The following is a 21,610-nucleotide window of genomic DNA, read 5'->3' on the forward strand; positions in this document are numbered from 1 at the left end:
TTTTTCCTCTTTTTCTGTAAGGACTTCTACCTGTTTGATTGTGTTTTCCTGTTTTTCTTTAAGGACTTGTAACTCTTTAGCATTGTTCTCCTGTATTTCTTTAAGTGATTTATTAAAGTCCTTCTTGATGTCCTCTACCATCATCGTGAGATATGCTTTTAAATCTAGGTCTAGGTTTTCGGGTGTGTTGGGGTTCCCTGGACTGGGCGAAGTGGGAGTGCTGGGTTCTGATGATGGTGAGTGGTCTTGGTTCCTGTTAGTAAGATTCCTACATTTACCTTTCGCCATCTGGTAATCTCTGGAGTTAGTAGTTATAGTTGACTCTATTTAGAGATTGTTCTTCTGGTGATTCTGTTACCGTCTATCAGCAGACCTGGGAGACAGATTCTCTCCTCTGAGTTTCAGTGCTCAGAGCACTCTCTGCTGGCAAGCTCTCTTACAGGGAAGGTGCGCAGATATCTTGTATTTGGACCTCCTCCTGGCCGAAGAAGAAGGCCCAAAACAGGACCTTTCTCAGAAGCTGTGTTGCTTTGGCAGTTCCCCGAAGCTGTATGGTTCTCTGGCGCACCCTCTCACCTGTTCAGACTAATTTCCTAAGTTCGGCGGGTCCCGGAGCAAGATGGCGACCGCTGCTCCTGAGGCTGAGGCCGCCTCCCAAGCCGGGCGGACACCTGTCCTCCGGTCCGGAGGGTGGCCGGCTTTCTACGGCCCTCAAAGGGTGCTGCCTCAGCGGCTCTGTGCTTCTGCCTTTCCCAGAAGCTGTCCGGTTCTCTGGCGCACCCTCTCGCCTGTTCAGACTAATTTCCTAAGTCCGGCGGGTCCCGGAATAAGATGGCGACCGCTGCTCCTGAGGCTGAGGCCGCCTTCCGACCCAGGCGGACACCTGTCCTCTGGTCCGGACAGTGGCCGGCTGTCTGCTGCCCGCAAAGGGTGCTGTCTCAGCGGCTCTGTGCTTCCGCCTTTCCCAGAAGCTGTCCAGTTCTCTGGCGCACCCTCTTGCCTGTTCAGACTAATTTCCTAAGTTCGGCGGGTCCCGGAACAAGATGGCGACCGCTGCTCCTGAGGCTGAGTCCGCCTCCCAAGCCAGGCAGACACCTGTCCTCCCGTCCGGAGGGTGGCCGGCTGTCTACGGCCCGCAAAGGGTGCTGCCTCAGCGGCTCTGTGCTTCTGCCTTTCCCAGAAGCTGTCCGGTTCTCTGGCGCACCCTCTCACCTGTTCAGACTAATTTCCTAAGTTCGGCGGGTCTCGGAGCAAGATGGCGACCGCTGCTGCTGAGGCTGAGGCCGCCTCCCAAGCCGGGCGGACACCTGTCCTCCGGTCCGGAGGGTGGCCGGCTGTCTACGGCCCGCAAAGGGTGCTGCCTCAGCGGCTCTGTGCTTCCGCCTGTTCCAGAAGCTGTCCGGTTCTCTGGCGCACCCTCTCACCTGTTCAGACTAATTTCCTAAGTTCGGTGGGTCCCGGAACAAGATGGCGACCGCTGCTGCTGAGGCTGAGGCCGCCTCCTGACCCAGGCGGACACCTGTCCTCTGGTCCGGACAGTGGCCGGCTGTCTGCTGCCCGCAAAGGGTGCTGTCTCAGCGGCTCTGTGCTTCCGCCTTTCCTTCTCTACTCTTTCTTTTGCTGTCTTTCTCTGCCTCTACTCCCTTCTCAACTCCCCTTCCCGTGTCCTATTCCCTATCCTATCCTATGCACCCGCCCGCCTGATGGCTGGTACCTCAGGGGGAAGGGATGCCTCAGCGAGGGAGGGCCTAGGGCCAGCTGAAGCACTCTTCCAACCTCACCATACCTGTCTCTTTAAACATATCCTGTCTCTCTCTTTTATAAACAGCAGGTGGAGCTGAAGCCACCCACTGTTTAGAAACAGAGTTATTTGAAGCTGAGCTTGATAGTCTGGATGTGGAGCTGGTCACAGACCTCATGGTGAAAGACTCCCAAGCTTAAGAGGATTGTCTAATTTGAAACCACTCTTACTTGATTGAGGAGGAAACACAGCCAAGAACTGGCCCAACAAGAGGAAGCAGCAAACAAAGAATGAAAGAAAACAAAACATCTCCCACTGCAGATGCAGTTACCAATCGGAAACCATAGTGCTGTTCTCCCAGCAGCTTCTCCTGTTTCCTCTTCACTCCGAGAACACTACATCCTTCACTCCAAGAGCATTACCACCCCAGCCCATTTCCCCAGCACTCGAGAACTATACTCCAAGAAAATCCCTCAAAAAGTCAGCGAACTGTCTCTCAATACATTTGCATTTATTACACTCTTTTTGTCTTCAACTTGTACATTTGGCCTCAAGAGTGTTTCTATGGGTTTTACACTAAAGTATGGCCTCTGGGTTCTTCCAGCATCCCTCAGTCCTTACCTATTACAGTGTATAGCTGACATACTCCACCTTCTGTCCTGAACTTTTCAGCCCAAGGAATGGGCTGCCCTTCCCCCAAGAGGCTCTGCTCTACATAATCCACAATCCTTGGTTCTTTTCTCTCCATTCTCCTCTTCCTCTCCCCACATGGCTTTTGGTCCCTCACACCCTTTTGGTCTGCTAATTACATGGTCATATCTCTTCTTTTGCCCACCACATAGGCATCTCCTACAAAGCCCCTTGGGGTGGTGGTGGGGTGATACCATGACACAGCCACCACATGGGCAATTCTACTTACTAAGACGTTTGCACCTCTCCAACTGTTTCTTCCTCTACCTTCTCTAACCACTTGTCTTTCCCCTTCTACTGGGTGTTACTAAAAAGCTCCCTATTTTGTCTACCTTTGCTATAAAAGCCATACCAGTATGACAAGAAGCTTCCTTTCACCCTACTGGGCCCTCGTCATGTGGAAAGGAATACCTCTGCTCTGTGATTTGGGGCATTTCTCTCTGACAAGTTTCTCAGTTGATTGGGGATGCTCCAGATTGAAATTCTTGTTACCATGACACTTATCCCTCTGCTCCATCATGACTCCTCTCAGCTCCTTCCTGGAACTTCTTCACCTCCCCTTAGGAGCTGCCTACATACTCCAGAGTCTGCAGCCTTTCCTTGCCCCCTTCTCCTTGCAGCTACCTGCACTGTCTCTCCTTGGGCCCTCCTGGGTCCCTACATTGCAAGTTTTCTTGCCTCCCCCTCAGAGATGCCTACAAGGTCTTGCAGCTTCTCTGTGCCCTTTTGGCTTCTATAGTATTGGGACCCTCCGTCGGGTGGAGGTCCTGCTTGTTCCTCTTTGTCTCTTATGGCTACACTATTCTCTGTCTCTTCACTGTCTAAACCTCCCTATGGGGAGTTCTTTCACCACCTTTCCTCCTTGGACTCCATTCCTTTCTCGGACTCAGAGATTTTTCTTGAAGCCTTGATTTCTTATTGAGAATAGCTTGGCCGAAGTATAGGTCAAAGGCCAAAGGTGGCACACTCAAGTTCCAAATTCTTGCAGATTGTAACAACTTTTGCCATCCCAAATGCAAATGATCCTAACATCGTCTATTTCTAAGGTTCTACAGCTTTCGACTCTTGAATCTCTATAATTTCTCAAGACATCTTTTAAGATTATTGTGTAAATAGTCTTTATCACAGGTTAATTTGTAAGTTCATTGGGTGAGGTTAAAGAATCTGTAAAAACAAAACCTAGCTTTAAACTTATAACAAAAGGCTTATAATGAAAATCTATACATAGAAATTTTAATTTAATTTGCCATATATATGATATATATTTGATTCTTTTCTAGAATGTACCATATATATATGCTACTTTGTCAGGAGCCATCTAACAACAGCTATAAGGTAGCAGGTGATCGTCCAGAGATGTTTCACTACATGAAACTACAATGAAAGAACCTTTGAGAGAGAGGCGAGGCCCAAAGGGCAAATCTCAGGAAATAATTCCTGCAGCTGATATGCCGTTTCTGTCCTTATGCAGTTAATATATAAATCCTGAGCATTAGCCTACCCTATTGGCCAGATTTCTACAGATCAATGAAGATGTGCTGTCTTGTAGTGCTATATAGACAAATTGATGATTTCTTAATGATGATCTTATGTGAATTCTTAGAATTATTCTAGTATTTATTAAGCCTTTTATAATAGGACTGATATTAAAGCCCTCTCTGATATGAAAACTGCAATTATAGCTCTGCCAGTCTTCATGTGTCAAGAGGTAATTGCTTCTGAGAGAGAAAAACCAGACATTTAGCACTTAGAAGCACATTCCTAGAGGCAATAAAACAATTAACCAAAGGTCATAAAAGAGAAAGAATGATTTATTCTAAGTGCAAGGACAGAAAACAAGATATTGACTGGGTTTATCTATATAAAACTTCAAAGCTAACTTAATACAAAAATTTTAGTTTTAGACTCTCAGTGAACCTGTGGAGTTAGTGACAGATAATGAATATCTAACTAGAAAACTACTTCTAATGGAAACACTTGTAAGTATTTTTGTTGTAAACTTCTTATTAAATTTGTGATTTGAACAACTTTTAGTGAACTTTTGTAAAAAAAAAAATGAATGAAAAAAATCATGTGATCTATTCTCCTAGAAAATGTACAAAAGCTGGGCAGTGGTGGCTCATGCCTTTAATCCCACCACTTGGGAGGCAGAGGCAGGTGGATTTCTGAGTTCAAGGCCAGCTTGGTCTACCGATTGAGTTCTAGGACAGCCAAGGCTATACAGAGAAACCCTGTCTCAAAAAAAAAAAAGAGAGAGAGAGAGAGAGAGAGAGAGAGAGAGAGAGAGGGGAAGGAAGGAAGGAAGGAAGGAAGGAAGGAAGGAAGGAAGGAAGGAAGGAAGGAAGAGAAAAAAGAAAAAAAAGAAAATGTACAAAAACTAGGAATGATGACATTACAGCAGAAGGAGGGAACAACATCTATCCCTTGAGAAAGGCAGCTCAGGGGTAGTGATGAATCAGAAGAAGAAAAATCAAACTTGGAGGAGGGATCTGAAAAGAAAGTAACAAAATATCAGAAACATGGGTGGCCTACCCTGCAGCACTTAAACCTAAGTCATTTCACAAGAACTCCTGAAAAATGTAAAAAGAAACCAAAAGGGCCTACAGGGTTTGCTGCTGGAGTATACTAAGCTAAGCAAAGGCTAAATCAGGAGGCTGTTTCCCACTGGTTAGGGAGGATAATAAAGGGGATAGGATTCTTTATGGGAACCCCTGTCATTTACATTTTCTATGACTCCTCATGATTAGTTTAAAGTAGCCAGAGCCTGCCTGCCTAGCTAAAGACATTTGTTTTTTTTTACTATGGATGGCTATATATGAGAACTTGGCTCAAAAAGAGTTGTCTAAGACAGCTGGACAAAAGAAAGGAATAAAAGAATTAACATACAAAATGTTTATGGGTATTGGGGAATAGTTTATAGAACTTTATATATATTGGGACTAATATCCAATATATATAAAGAACTCAAGAAGGTGGACTCAAAAAAATCAAATAACCCCATTAAAAAACGGGGCTCAGAGCTAAACGAACAATTCTCACCTGAGGAATACCGAATGGCTGAGAAACACCTGAAAAAATGTTCAACATCCTTAATCATCAGGGAAATGCAAATCAAAACAACCCTGAGATTCCATCTCACACCAGTCAGAATGGCTAAGATCAAAAATTCAGGTGACAGCCGATGCTGGCGAGGATGTGGAGAAAGAGGAACACTCCTCCACTGTTGGTGGGATTGCAAGCTTGTACAACCACTCTGAAAATCCGTCTGGCGGTTTCTCAGAAAATTGGACATGGTACTACCAGAGGATCCCGCAATACCTCTCCTGGGCATATATCCAGAAGATGTTCCAACTAGTAAGAAAGAAACATTCTCCACTATGTTCATAGCAGCCTTATTTATAATAGCCAGAAGCTGGAAAGATCCCAGATGCCTCTCAACAGAAGAATGGATACAAAAAATGTGGTACATTTACACAATGGAGTACTACTCAGCTATTAAAAAGAATGAATTTATGAAATTCCTAGGCAAATGGTTGGACCTGGAGGGCATCATCCTGAGTGAGGTAACCCAATCACAAAAGAACTCAAATGATATGTACTCACTGATAAGTGGATATTAGCCTAGAAACTTAGAATACCCAAGATATAAGTTACAATTTTCAAAACACATGAAACTCAAGAAGAATGAACACCAAAGTGTGGACACTTTGCCCCTTCTTAGAATTGGGAATAAAACACCCATGGAAAGAGTTACAGAGACAAAGTTTGGAGCCGAGAGAAAAGGATGGACCATCTAGAGACTGCCCTATCCAGGGATTCATCCCGTAATCAGCCTCCAAACGCTCACACCATTGCACACACTAGCAAGATTTTGCTGAAAGGACCCTGATATAGCTGTCTCTTGTGAGGCTATGCCCGGGCCTAGCAAACACAGAAGTGGATGCTCACAGTCAGCTATTGGATGGATCACAGGGCCCCCAATGGAGGAGCTAGAGAAAATACCCAAGGAGCTAAAGGGATCTGCAATCCTATAGGTGGAACAACATTATGAACTAACCAGTACCCTGGAGCTCTTGACTCTAGCTGCATATGTATCAAAAGATGGCCTAGTCGGCCATCACTGGAAAGAGAGGCCCATTGGACTTGCAAACTTTATATGCCCCAGTACAGGGGAACGACAGGGCCAAAAAGTGGGAGTGGGTGGGTAGGAGAGTGGGGGGTGGAGGGTATGGGGGACTTTTGGGATAGCATTGGAAATGTAAATGAGGAAAATACCTAATTAAAAAAATTAAATTAAATTAAAAAATAAAATAGAAAAGACTTTAAGAGTTCAGAATTTTAATATTAAGCCATAGAGTTCTGATAAACTATTAATCTGGCCCTGGTGAAGCACTACTAATATTATCATAGTCACAAGCTCAAGATTTTAAGTTTCCTTCTGGTTATCTTCTAAATCTAAACATCTGTTATCTCAGGTAAAACATCTGTCTAATCTATATACATCCAGTCTTCTGGATAGAATGAAGAGTGTGAATGCTTTTGGCTAAAATCATTTTACTATAGATTTTACTATAACTCAAATGCTTGAATATACTGTCTTTTCTCTTTTCTACAATGTGGATTTCAGTACAGATTACAACAGCGGTAATAATAATGTCTAAAACTTATCTCTTTTTATAAATGTTTTACATATATATTGTTGTAAGCTTCAGGAAATTGACTTACCTCTCACTAGTCTAACTTGGCCTTCCTCCAGTGCCTCTTCCCTATATAACCCAGGCATTTTGGTTACCTACCCCTTTTTGTACATTTGGCCTCATGACTATGGTACATGGTTCTCCTTTTTCTCTTCCCCTCCCCATCTCCCTACATGGTTCAGGGACATGTCTCCTCTGGACTCTCCCAGATGTCCCTGCCTCTGACTATGCTCTCCCACATATCTGTAATAAACTTTTTCTTCCACCATACCTTGGAGCTGTCATGTCCTTTCCTTGCTTTTTAATTTATTTTTTCACTCAATGAAGCTGATATAAATCTGCAAACAACATACTATAGTGATATAGTATATTTCTAGATCCTCAGAGAATCTGCCACCAGGTGTAATTCGAGAAACACAAACAGCAAAATGTAAAAAGGCTTTCCTAAAATAGAGGTGCTGCCTACTAGAAAACAGAAAACCAAAGAAACCAAAAAACTAACCTCCTAGACATTTCCATGAATTCAGATGCACAGTGTAGGACAGGATGTCTTGCCTTTAAGGAACAATGGCAAAGCACTGCAGATTTACCTGTAGCTTGCAAATTTCTATCATACAAAACACCATAACGTGTTGAAAGTTACAAATGGCTCTTGCTCTCTTGCCTTCTTGGACTCTTCCCTTCCCCCTTCCCTTCCCTATTCCCTTCCCCCATCTCACCACGTGTTCATGACCTGTTCATGGCCAGCCTCTATTTCTCTACTCTCTCCCTCTCTCTGTCTCTACTACCCTCTTAACTCCCCTCCCCATGCCCTGAATAAACTCCATTCTATACTTTAAAAAAAGAAGAAGAATAGAAGAAGGTTACAAATGTTTCCAGGAAAATCACCAGCAGCTCCAAGATCCTGTTTGTTAGGTTCCCAAGGTCAGAGCAGGAGCAGGAGCAGGAGCCTTCACAGACTGAAAGCAGAGATTCTGTCCCAGGCTGCCTTTCAACTGAGCTGCTCCAGAATGGACTTTAATACTTAAGCCTTTTTCCTTGACTCCTCCTCTCAGCTCCTGATTCCCTCTCTTGGCTTTTGTCTTTGATTTCCTCCTCTGTGGCAGTAATCTTGTAAGCAGGTTATCCCCTTTCCATCTCTGCAGTGGTGTGGACTGGAAACAAAAGAGTCACATGAGGATCGTGTTTTTGAAAATATTACAAGGGGCCACACCTGAAGTCTGTGACTTGGTTGGTCTAAGAAAAGGCACTGGAATTTATGTGACATACTGTAGCGGAGCATCAAAACTTTCTCAAAACGGACATCTTACAGTTTTAGGAATGTAAGGTGTATAGTTACCAATGCTGGTTGCTCTAAAGACTGTGGTGCTTCTTTATAAGTGATTAAAATAGTGCTCATTGCAGCAGCCCATATGCTAAAATTTGAACAATACTGAGATTAGCATGGCACCTGCAAAAGACTGACACACACGTTTATGAAGCATTCTGTATTTTTTGGAGAGTAGGTAAGAAAGTAAATCACAAGAAAAAAGAAAAAAACTTGAAAATATTGTCTTCCGGAAATATCCCACATTTTAGTACCTCTTCCTGTTGTTTTCCTTTTCATAGTATATCTACATATGCGTGTAACATGCCATATAGGAATTGGGCATAATACCTTGGGAAAGTACCTTGATAGTTGATGAAGGTGACACTGGATATTCAAAATATAGATGGGAGAATTATAATACTGAAGAGGTTGGCTCAGGACCTTTGGAAAATTCCACCAAGCAGCCTTCCCCTCCTGAAATAGAGAGGTCATAGAGCACATAGGAGCCCCTCCCCTCCAGAAGGGAGAGGCTGATTACATTCCTCAGAAAGACTACAGTGGGGACCCACTGTTGGCCACCCACAGATAAGAGAAGCCCTTGCTACCTCATTCCTTAAGGACTAATCAGTTTAAAAGTCACACTGTTTTGCCAATCACATTGTGCCTAGTTGCTGATGCTCTATTCTGCCCTGAATACTGTATAAAAACTGATTGCCCAGGTCTGCCACCTCTCCTTTGGATGCAGAATGACCCTCTTGCTTTTGCATGGATCCCTGGCTCTGCATGGTTCACTCAGAGGTTCCTTGGTAGCTAAGGCTCATCATAGTCTTGGACCAGCTCAAGCAGGTACCATGGTTTTGTCTGAACTTTCAGTTTGCTTGCAAACATCTGGAGACTCGGAGAGCCCACGGTGTTTGGGGTGGTCAAGAGCAGTGGGCAGATGTGCCTTAATGTCACTACCATTAGGAACCTGGAGGAGGCTCCAGTCCCCTGTTGGGAGGCAGGAGGAATCCCCTCCATTTGACCCAGTCAAGTGTAAGCCAGCCGAGTCACCTGATTACTGACTTCCTGCCCATGGCAGGAATGAACTGTGCATTTATTGTTTTTCTTTGTGTTTGTTGGTGTTGGTTATCTTGTCCTGTGTTTTTGGACTTGGACTAATGACATTATTGGACAGACTGAATCTACCCAGTTAAATATCCTAGCTAACCACTGGAGGAGAAAACTTGTTAGTAGTAGTAGTAGTAGTAAAGAAGAGCAAGTTAGTTACTCTCTGTTCCTCTGAATGGTCTACCTTCAGAGTAGGGTGGCCACCTGTAGGGACCTTCAACTTGCAGCTGATCAAAGCAGTAGAGGAAAGAGTCTTTAGGCCAGGATCCCTCGGGCACTCAGACCAAGTGCCCTATATAGTTACCTGGAAGAATCTAGTAGAGGAGACCCTTCCCCACCCCATGGATAAAAGCCTTTCTTTCTCCCCAGGACCCACCTCACAGGTTCTGGCTCTCAGGAAGAAGGAAACATGGGACTTCCCAGTCCTGCCATGGGGACCCAAAGTCTGAGAACCACTCCCCTGATACCATGGTGGCTCTCCCACTGAAAGCATATGGGCCTACAAAAGGGCAATCAGGCTATGCAATATTGGCCCTTCTCTTTGGCTAACTTGTACAACTGGAAGGCCCAACAATCCCCCATACACACACACACACACACACACAACTTTCCAAGGGACCTATTAATTTCTTTGAGACTGTTTTGCTTACTCATCAGACTATCTAGGATGATATCCAACAACTCATGAGAGTGCTCTTTATGACTGAAGAGTAAGAGATAATAATGCAGGAAGCTAGAAAGAATGCCCCTCAGACATGGGGGTTGTTGTCAACAGCAGGCTTTTCTTGACTAGACCTGAATGGGATTTTAATATGGCAGAAGGTAAGGACCACCTGAAGGTCTATGCTAGACTCTATTGGCAGGTCTCAAGGGGGCCACACAACAACCCACAAATTTGACCAGGGTACATGAGGTTAAGCAGAAACCAGATGAGTCGCCCATAGCCTTTCTAGAGTGGATCATGGAGGCATTCTGCCAATATACACCCTATGACCCAGGCAGCAAGGAGTACAAAGTTGCTGTGACTATGGCTTTTATAAACCAGGCTAGTAGAGATATCAGGAAAAAGCTTCAGGGGCTAGAGGGATGACAGAATAAGCCATTGAGGGATTTAGTGCAGGTTGCTGAAAAAGTCTACCATAACAGGGAGACAGAGGAGAAGAAGGCGCAGAGAAAAAGAAAGAAAGAAAAGTGACAGGGAAGGAATCTACAGAGAGTCCGGGCTACAGTAGTGAGGGAAAGCAGAGAAGAGAGACAGAAAACTCCTTGAAAAGAACCAGTGTGCATCTTGCAAGGAGAGAGACCACTGGGCCTGAGAGTGCCCTAACAAATGGAAGCCGGGGGCAAGAAATCCCAGGCCTTGGGAAAAGTGTCCCCAAATGGTGAAGGTGCTAGCCCTGGAGGAAGAGGGAAGATGGGGTTCAGAACCCCTCCCCAGCCCAGGGTAACTCTGAGAGTGGAGAGGAAACCCAAGCGGCTCAAGAAATGGCTATGTAGGAGACTATCCCAGTTATGGGCCTGCAAGAGACACTTACTGGGAAGTGGGACTGGACTAAGGGATGGCCTCACTTAGAATATACTGACAAAGAAAGGACTCAGATTGCTAGCCACCCTACCAACTACTACCTAGAGAAAGAAGGGCAGCGTCACACACAAGAAGGAAAAACTATACTTCCAGAAAGCAAGCTGAGGAATTACTTGACCAAATGCATAGATGGACCATTTAGGGGATTAGATTCCTGCCACCCTGTGTGTCTAGGGCAGGGACACACCAGGAGTCATCAAAGATCAAAGACAAGATCCTGCCACCAGATACAATGCAGGTGTTCCTCTGTAGTGGACAAAGCCATATCCCCAGTGATTTAGAGAACCTGCCATGTCACCCTGGTAGGGTTGTGGGGGCTGCTGAGGCTCAGTGCCAGAAGATACACCATAGCCATCTCATGGTTTCTCTGGCCTTGCAGAAGGGGGGTTACTTGGGTATCTGGCTGCTAGATTGATGAAAGCTGGAGAGCTGATCCTAGCTCTTGCCCATGGTAGCATTAGGTGGCCTAGCCAGAGCAGTGCTGGGGAGTTTGAGGGAGATCCAGGGGGCTGACCAACTCAGCTACCACCCAGGCCCAGATCCAGGATTTTGAATTGGTTCGTGGAAGTAGAAGTTTCTGGATATGTCATGTGATGTAGACTCATGTGGTGTTTTGCTGAGGCAAGACCAATCGGAGGACACATGATGTTTGGAGAGAGTATAAATAGAACTCAATATACAGTGATGGAGTGCTTGCATAGCTAACCTTGCAAAGCTTTGTTTGGGCTCAAGTCTTTGCCGATTTTCAATTTGTTGAGAGAGGCACAGCAGAGAATTTCTCCTATCATCCAGGCTGATTCTGGTAGATTCCACTGCCTAGTGCCTGGCAGTTTCTGCTGGATCATGTCACTGCCGCTGATTTGTGCTTGGTATCCTGACACTACTGAATTGGACTGCTGATCTTCTGACAAACAGAGATTGGAATCACCTCCAAGGACTACTCCTAAACAATCCACATGCCCTTGTCCCATCCCTTCTCTCCCCTACCTTTGGACGGTGGGCTAGAGTGGGGGGTTGAAGCATTTGAAAACCTGTATTAAAAGTAGGTTATTTTTAAAAGATCCAATTCCTCAGTGTTTAAGAGCACTGACTGTTCTTCTAGAGGTTCTGAGTCCAGTTCTCAGCAACCACATGGTGGCTCACAACTATCTGTTATGGGATCGGACAGCCTCTTCTGGTGTGCCTGAAGAGAGTGACAGTTTACTCATATACATAAAATAAATAAATATTTTTAAAAATCTAAGCCTACCGTCCACCCCAAAATCTATATCATCGGTAAATTATTAGAGCGTGTGAAAGGGCTAATCCTGCTGATCCAAAGCTGGAGTGCCACACCAACTCCAGTAGTGACTGCGTGACAGGTCCAAAAGCTTGGACACAGTCCTGAGGTGAAAAGGTCATGGAAATTTAGTCTCCTGGAACCATGGCCTCCTGTATAATGAATGCACTAAACTTGACACGAATATATCTTACAATTCTTTATTAGCAGCACAGTAGTTTTAATAGGATGCTGAAACTGTGCTTTGAGGTGAGTGCCACCTCCGCCTTGCCCCCCCCCCCCCCTTCCTCTCAGGAGGAAGAAGCTGAAGGCAGCCCAACCTGTTGCGAGGACGGCAGAGCACCCCAAGTCTTAGTGGGAAAAATATGCTACCCCAGCTGGGACAGGTGGAGGCTCATGGGACCAATGACGAGCGCAGCCCTCCCCTGAGTTCGTTACAAAGGCGCCCACTTTCTAGCGGCTCTGTGCCACTACCACTAAGGGAAAGCTGCATACTTCAAGGCCCCGCCCCGCAGCAGCCAGCAGCCGGCTGGCCGGGAGGATAAGAAAAACGACTCTGCAATAACGTTTTCTCTTGCCAAAGAATACAGAAAATAAAGGGGGTAGGAAATAACAGCAGGCAAAGTACCTTGAAGTTACCTGACACAAAACAAAGGAATGACTTCAAAAGGATTTATAGGAACCAGATAAATGTTTACAGTAAGGATAAGGCTTAAGGTCAGCTTATGACAGCTATGGTTTTCACACCCATAGTCACAATGCATTCTGCTAAAGAATTGCTGTGGGCACATTTAATAACCATTAACTAAAATGGGCAGCTAATATTTAATTACCATTGATTATAATTGATAACAATTATAAAAGCTTTCTTTATTTTCTGCAAAGCCTTCTGAAGTAAACTAAAACCTTAAGTATTAAAAAGATATTGCCTCTGAATAGTTTCTGGAGCAACAGCTGCTCCCCAGAACTAAAAAGCTCCTTGTGTGAGAGCAAGGATTTTAAGTAAACTTCCCTTGAGAGGCAAGAGGCAAGTTTCAAGAACTTCCTTAGGCACACCATTTGCAAAACAAAAGAAAGTCACACAAACCTCGCTGAGGCTGCCCTGAGCTTAGTATGGCTGTATAGCCACAGAGAGCTGTGTTAGTGCTCTCATAAGATAATTACTCTTGTAATTATCTTAATTAACAATATATGGGTGAGTATAAAATCTTAAATTTGCGATCAAACTGCCAGCTGCACTTAAAGGAACACTGGCAATTTTTAACCATGATTTTTAAGTTTCTTATGCAACATTAGAATAGTATCTACAGCCTTGGGAAAGCAATACCCAATTTCAAAGCAATATATCACTTTAGAATCAACATTAAATCTTTACTACACATTGCAAGATTTGGCTGCCAATTTATACCTATGAATGCATGACAGTGCAAGCTTTAATGCTTCATTAAAGAGACATTGCTTTAAATCTATCTAATTCTACTTTCTAGGATAAAAATCACATTAAATATTATCTCAGCTAGAAGTATCTTAGGAGACCCAGTTTTTTGGCCTGCTTATGCTACGTGTTTGAAAAGATTCCTGAATTGCCAATTTAAGGCTAACCTTCTGTTACCAATGTTACAACTATTTAATACTAACCAATAATTTATGAGCTGATACTTTTGTGAAGACACAGAGCATATTACCAGTAAAAAAAAAAAAAAGAAGCGGCTACACTTAGACCAATCAGAGAATATTAATTTTTCTAGCTATAGTTATAAAATAAAAGGCACTTTGTCATTAGCTAAACGCAATAATCATGATTGCAGAGAATTTTCTTAGGAAAAAACATCTATCAGCTTTTTCACCCCAAAACCATGAGGCTGCAGACTCCCTTTCTTAAAAAAACAGTTTTTCCATCAGGGACCCTCCTGCTCTGCCTGGTCCTGGCTAAAGCGTGTGGCCACTCTCTTGCTAAACCAGCAGATAAAGTTTTAGCAGCCTTTATTTATGTTTTAACATGAATCACAGAACATTCAGTCATTCAGACAACTAGACACAAACATACATGAATTGACACGTGAACAGGCCGGTGCACCAGACATTAGACGTTAGACAACACAAAGAGAGCAGAGAACTACTGCTGTAAGGGCTAGAGAGAAAAATGCAGGGCATCCCCTAACGTTTCTCTCTGCCTCTGGGACATTTTCCTCCAGCCAGATGCAGTTTCCGACTGTGGCCAATCCGCCTGATTATTTAATCCCTTTTTATTAAACCCTTTTATTTCTCTCGCCTAAAAAGCAGCTTCTGGAAGCTGCGGCCGACTGCCTGTTACATTCCTAGTTCCTGATATCACTGCTGAACCTGAGCGGATCCAGCGCGGGTTACCGCTGTTCCAGCTCAGACCATACCACACCTTAGCAACCTTTGCCCGTTGCTTCTCCGAATTCCGGTACGAATTTTCTATCTGTAGGGCTCCATACCAGCAGTGTTTCTTCTAGCATTCTCTGCCATTCCCAGGTCCCGTGTTGGTTTGCCAAATTGTTGGGGCCGGCCTGCGGCTCTCATGTCTGGGTTCAAGCCTGGGAGGCAACTGGAGCTGAAAAAGAAGAGAGAACCTAGGCAGGTAGAGAATTAATGGAACCAAGACAAGCTAGTCTGCTCAAGGTTCAAATGTTTAATAATAAAATCTGTGTTTATAAAGAGGGAAGCCCATCCCCAATCACGCCAAGTTTCTTGATGTAGAGTTGTGAAGTTGTCAGAACAGCCTTTTAGCAGAAACTCACCAACTTCACAGTTTGCAGCTAACTCCGGAAAATCTTGGAGAACCAGTTCAGCCTCAGGCAGGTGGCAGGAAGTGTCACATCAAAGGAGAGTGATGAGAAGCAGCACAGCAGGTAGCCCCGCCTCAGTGGTGTATACAGTCTGAACCAGCCTATCTAGGCTGAAGGAGATTACACACTAGGAGGGTATTTATTGTATGACTCTGTAGATGTGAAGTCTAAGCTTCAATAGAGACTACAAGTAGAGAAATCAGGGCCTGGGGCCAGTTATCAAGTGCATGGATTGTAGCCTGCCAACAAGGGATATTATGTGTGCCACAGGCTGCCAAGGTGGAGCAGAAAAACTGAAGCTGGGCAGTGGTGGCACACACCTTTAATCCCAGCACTTGGGAGGCAGAGGCAGGTGAACTTCTGAGTTCGAGGTCAGCCTGGTATACATAGTGAGTTCCAGGACAGCCAGGGCTACACAGAGAAACCCTGTCTCGAAAAACAACAACAACAACAAAACCAAAAAAAAAAAAAAAACAAAACAAAACAAAACAAAACCAACTATTGAAGTTCTTTTGGAGAGACTGGGTGTGGAACCATTCCAAGAGAAAGAAGTGTGTTACAACCAACAAAGCTAAGAAGAGTTGGAGATCAAAGCTAAGAAGAGCACTTTGACATCAGATATGGAGATGGAGAATTTGGAGTTTCCTCTGTTGAGTTTTGGTCTTGCTTTGATAAAGTATTTCCTCACTATGCTCTCTTTTGTCTCTTTTGTGGAATGGTGATGTATGTTCTGGGCCATTACAAGTATGTGATTCTGCTTCTTTATTTTAAGTTTACCAGGGCTTACAGTTAAGCAATTTCCTTGAATCTGAGAAGAGACTTTAAACTTTAGACTTTTAAGCACTATAATATGGCTTTAAGTCTTAGAGACGGTGCAGAACACAGTAGTCTGAATAAAAATGACCCCATAGGCTTATACCTTTGAATACTTAGTCATCAGGAAGAAGTAGAAGGTATGGCATTGTTAGAAGAAGTACATCACTGGGGGGTCAGTTTTAAGGTTTCAAAAGATCACGGTAGGTTACTCTCTTCCTGCTGTCTATGGATCCTGAGGTAGAACTCTCAGCTATTTGTCCAGCTACATTCCTATGAACCACCATGAATATAATGAACTAAACCTCTGAAACTGTAAGTATGCACAATTGTGTGCTTTTTTGTAAGAGTTTCTGTGTCCCTTCTCCACCAGAGGCCAACTCCAGCACCCAGAACCCCAGGTAATCACCCTTCTCCACACTTATGGATGACCAACATTCTCACAGATCTCACCCAGCCTACCTGCAATAGCTCCTCCTTTCCTCACCATATCTCAGACCACACCTCCAACAGAACTCCTCTTTTCCATCAGAGGCCACTCTCAATCCCAGATCCCTAGGTAAACACCCACTCCATGCCCTCATAGACCACCAACACTACAACAGAGCTGGCCCAGCCTGCCATCAACAGTCCTTCCTCTCTTCATCAGTGTATCTGGATCATGTCTCTGGTGGAAGATACCTGCTCTGCCAGAGGCCATACAGGCATCCAGAACCCCAGAGGACCCCCTGATAGGTCACAGGACATACCAGTCCCCAGAACTCCAGCCATCAACTTGGATAAAGACCCTCTACTTAACTATAGTCCACTCTAGCCCGATGACCAGAGAAGAAACAGAAACCAAGGAACAAAACACCCATTCCACAACGACAAACTCAGAAATCACCACCTAAACCTATAAAATGCATAGATGCCCAGATGCCTAGATACCAGTGTAAGAACACAATCAACAACAGCCAGGGAAATATGGGAGCACAAAGTTCAGCCATTCTATTACAGCAAGCCCTGAATATTGCAACACAGCTGACACACAAGAAGAATACAAGATATTCCATAATAAAGTCAAATGTAAACAATATCTATCCACAAATTCAGCCCTACAGAAGATACTAGAAGGAAAACTCCAGCCCAAAGAGGTTAACTATATCCTCAAAAAACAAACAAACAAACAAAAAAAAACAGGCAATAAATAATCGCACAACAGCAAAACCTAAAGAAGGGAAACACACAGAAACACAGACACACAAACACACAGACACACACACACACACACACACACACACACAGAGGCACGCACACTACCACCAGCATCACTACCAACAAAATAACCAGAATTAACTATCATTGGTATCTCTCAATATCAATGGACTCAATTCCTCAATAAAAAGACACAGGCTAACAGAATGGATGTGAAAATAGGATCCTTCCTTATGCTGCATACAAGAAACAAACCTTAACATCACAGATAAATATTACCCCAGAGTAAAGGGTTGGAAAAAGATTTTCTAAGCAAATGTTATCTAAGAAACAAGCAGGTATAGCCATCCTAATATTTAACAAAATAGACTTCAAACCAAAGTTTTTAAAAGATAAAGAACAATTAGTATTTATCAAAGGAAAAAATCAAATAAGATGATTTTTTTTAATTCTTAACATCTATTCCCCAAACACAAGATCACCCATGTTTGTAAAAGAAACATTATTAATGCTTAAGTCACACATTAACTCTACCACACTGATAGTGCAATACTTCAGTATCTACTCTCACCAATGGACAGGTCATTGAGACAAAACTAAACAGGAAAATACTGGAGCTAATATTAATGAACCAAATGGACCCAACAGATATCTACAGAACATTTCACACAAACACAAAAGAATACACATTCTTCTCAGCATCTCAACAATCTCCAAGCCAGGTGTGGTGGTGCACACCTTTAATCCCAGCACTCGGGAGGCAGAGGCAGGCGGATTTCTGAGTTCCAGGCCAGCCTGGTCTACAAAGTGAGTTCCAGGACAGCCAGGGCTACACAGAGAAACCCTGTCTCGAAACAACAAAAACAAAAACATAAGCAAAAACAATCTCTAAAACTGGTCACATACTCTGTTACACAGCAAGTCTCAACAAATTCAAGAAATTGAAATAACCCTCTGTATCCTGTTAGACCACCATGGATTAAAACTGGAGTTCAACAACAACAACAACTGAAATAACAGAAAGCCTACCAGCTCATGGTAACTGACAACTCTTTACTGAATGATTACTGTATCAAGGCAGCAATAAAGAAAGAAATTGAAGATTTTATAAAAGTCAATAAAAATGAAGGCAAAACATAGTCAAACTTACAGAACACAATGAAAGTGGAACTAAGAGGAAAATTCATAGCACTAAGTGCTCTCATAAAGAAATTGGAGAGATCTCATACTAGCAACTTAATAGCATACCTGAAAGCTTATAACAAAAAGAAGCAAATGCATCCAAGAGGAGCAGATGGCAGGAAATAATCAAACTCTGGCAAAAATTAATAAAATAGAAAAAATACAAATAAAAAGTAAAAGACACAAAGAATAAATTAAATAAAGAGTTGGGTATTTGAGAAAGTTAACAAGATAGACAAAAATTATCCAAAATAAAAAAAAAGAGAAAGACTATCCAAATTAACAAAATTAGATGAAAAGGGAGACATAACTACAGACACTAAGAAAATCCAGAGGATCATTAGGTCGTATTTCAAAAATCTATAATCCATAAAATTGGAAAATCTAAAAGAAATGTACAATTTTCTCAGTAGGGAACACTTACCAAAGTTAAATCAAGATCAGATAAACAATTTAAAGAGACCTATAACCATAATCAATAAGGAAATAGAAGCTGTCATTAAAAAAATAAAATAAAAGCCCAGGGCCAGGTGGTTTTAATGAAGAATTCTACCAGACTTTCAAAGACAAGTTAATACCAACACTCCTCAAATTATTCCATAAAATAGAAAGAGAAGGAACATTATCAAATTAAATGTATGAGGCCACAGTAACCCTGATACCTAAACCACACAGAGTCAACAAAGAAAGAATTACAGATCCATTCTCTCATGAACATTGATATAAAAATACTCAATAAAATACCCCAAAACCAAAAGAGCACATGAAAGAAGATCATCTGCCATAAGTAGGCTTCATTCCAGAGATGCAAGGATGCTTCAACATACAAAAATCTGTCAATGTAATCCTCTACATAAACAAACTGAAAGAAAAAAAAATATGATCTAAAACCGAGCCAAATAAATATCTATTGCTGGCTTGTTTGTTTGAGTTATTATGTTACCCTGAACCACCCTCCAAACTGACAAAAACAATTACAAATCTGAACAAAGAGAAAAGATTAAAATGTACAATCAACACTATTTGGAACTGTGGTTTGACTTATCCTGTGTACCTGACCTTTTGAAGGATCCCAGTAACTAATCAACTGACACTTTAAGAATTCTTAGATGTCAGAACTGCTTGATTCTAAGACCTTCAGTGTTGGTTGCCTTTGTGGTTTCTGGGAACAGAGTAGATTATTAAAAAGCCAACTGGGCCTGAAAATGGAATTAGGATAGCAAAGTGAGAAGAGAAGGCAGTTGGTGCAGAAGTTGTTAGTAGGAGACAGTTGAACCAGGATTGAGTTGAGCAGATAGGCTAGAACAGTTGTTATAATTTGGAGCTGCTAGTATTGGGAAACTGGGAGACAGGACTGCTTAAACTGACTGTTGGAAAATTGAGGGAGGAATGGTTGCCCTAAGACCAAAGCCTCAAATGCCCTTGATGATGCAATTTACACTGGATTACAGAGTAAGCAGAGCAACCCTTGCTCCCTGTCCAACATCCCTGCTCTGGCTACATATTAACTTACATGGTAGGGACCTAGCACCCTTGTTTTCTTCCTTCCTTTCTACTTTGCTTTAGGAAGTTTCTAGTTTTTAAATACATTTTTGAAAAATACAGTATGTATTACAAGTATGTGTGTATACATATACAGTGTGTATGTGTATATGCACACTGGCACATGCACATGCAACATATACTCCATATAAGATCAGAGGACAGTGACCTAAAGTTCTCAGGCTTGGTAATACAATATCCAAAATGAATTCAAGACCACCCAGTACCTTCCCCCTTCAAAAAAAGACCCTGACCTTGTTGCGAAATTCGTCTGACATTAATAGCTGTGACATTAATAACTGATCCATAAGTTCAGAATGTATTGCTGCTTTGCTGACCAAATCTTAATAACCCACCATGGGGGAAAGAAAAGTGAGTCACTAGGCCAAAGGGTTACTTAGTCACTATACAAACCAACCAATGCCTGAAAGGGTTACTTGCTACACCAATGAGAACCCTGTTGTTCAAATCTGCCCCTCATAAAGGTATAAAAAGTGTGTTCTTTCTTTGTTCTGGGTCTCTCCTCTGGACTGCATGCTGAGAGGGGAGTCCACAACATGTTGGATCAATAAAAATTTTCCTGCATTTTATAGCGATGGTGGCAGTCTCTGTGGTCCTATTGAGTAAGGGTCTTTTGACAAATTCCAACAGTGACAAGTGCCTTTACCTGCTGAACCATGTCCCTGACCTTTTGTTTGCTTAAAACTCCACTGTCAGTATATGGTTTTATCTGGCCACTAATTTAACAGAAAAAAAAAAAAAAGTCAATACAGCTACTTCAGGACTCTGAACTTGGAAAACATTCCTTTCTAGGTTTAAGTTTAATCCCACAAAACCAAACTAATAAAACAAACTATGGGCTGGAGAGATGACTCAGTGGTTGAGTGTTGGCTGTACAATCAGGAAGACTTCAGTTTGGACCCCAGCACCCATAGAACAAGCTGATCCTCTTTTGGCATCAGAGATACACACATCTCCACAACTATACACACAGGTGGGAACACACTTTAAACATTTTTAAGATGATGTGAACTGAGCTGTTTCAATAAATGTACAATACTGACATCATATTTCCTGTCTGCAGTGAAATGAACACTGATAGAATACCCAGGATCGTCCCACCATCAGATCTGTGTTGCCACACACCATGTGTTCCACCTGTAGACCAGAAGCTGCACTTATCCCAGGAGAGCCATGAACAGAGCACAATGTGTTTGTAGGTAATCAAAAGGTTGGACTTTCCTGATTTAAAGCTAAGAGGACCTCACATGAATTTGGCAATGTGATGCCACAGTAGTCTTAAGATGCAGAAAAACAGCACTGGGGAGACAGCTCAATCAATAAAGTGCTCTCCACTCCAAGTGTGAGAGCCGGAGTTCCACCAACACCTGTGTAAAAGCTGGATGAAACATGATTCTCTGTACATATGTGCAAGCACACCCACACACATGAACACATATCTGTAGAATGAAAATAAAAATACATTTTTTTCTTTTGGAAATATATTGGAATGTTACATTATTATCTGTATACTGAGGTGATCTTTTCCTTCTCATTTTTGATATAGCTTCTATTTCCTAAAGTGTGTTTACTATAGAAATCATAAATTTTCCATGGTAAAACAAAAACCAGCAAGAGAGGTAGTCTCTTTT

General features: G+C 42.8%; 1 protein-coding gene, 1 long non-coding RNA gene and 1 other non-coding gene across 13 annotated transcripts in view; 2 read left to right on the plus strand and 1 right to left on the minus strand.

The window, feature by feature from the left end:
* Acnat1 (acyl-coenzyme A amino acid N-acyltransferase 1) overlaps positions 1–15,528 on the minus strand; it is a 37,784-nt gene extending 22,256 nt beyond the window's left edge. For 2 of the 10 annotated variants that reach the window (XM_011250005.3, XM_011250004.3), the window contains exons 1-2: positions 15,177–15,528; positions 14,874–14,989 (exon numbers count right to left, since the gene is read on the minus strand). Coding sequence is in view for 3 of the 10 variants with exons in the window: in XM_006537840.4 (XP_006537903.1) it covers positions 7,631–7,647 (17 nt within the window). In the remaining 7 variants the exon portion in view is untranslated. Of the gene's footprint in view, positions 1–7,630; positions 8,283–14,806; positions 14,990–15,176 lie in introns of all 10 variants that reach the window. The other 8 variants (XM_011250002.3, XM_006537842.4, XM_006537840.4 and 5 more) reach the window with 7 other exon arrangements.
* Positions 8,520–8,623, plus strand: Gm26424. The gene has a single exon (XR_003955442.1). It is a non-coding gene; the product is annotated as a U6 spliceosomal RNA (small nuclear RNA).
* On the plus strand, positions 9,126–21,479 carry Gm33009. Of its 2 annotated transcripts, XR_390560.3 has the most exons (3): positions 9,126–9,283; positions 20,772–20,952; positions 21,043–21,479. It is a non-coding gene; the product is annotated as a predicted gene, 33009 (long non-coding RNA). The 2 variants fall into 2 exon arrangements; XR_881263.3 differs by lacking the exon at positions 9,126–9,283 and having other exon boundaries at positions 20,520–20,952.
* The last annotated feature ends 131 nt before the right edge of the window (positions 21,480–21,610 follow it).

The sequence above is a fragment of the Mus musculus genome, chromosome 4, assembly GCF_000001635.26.
Source record: "Mus musculus strain C57BL/6J chromosome 4, GRCm38.p6 C57BL/6J".
Taxonomy (NCBI): domain Eukaryota; kingdom Metazoa; phylum Chordata; class Mammalia; order Rodentia; family Muridae; genus Mus; species Mus musculus.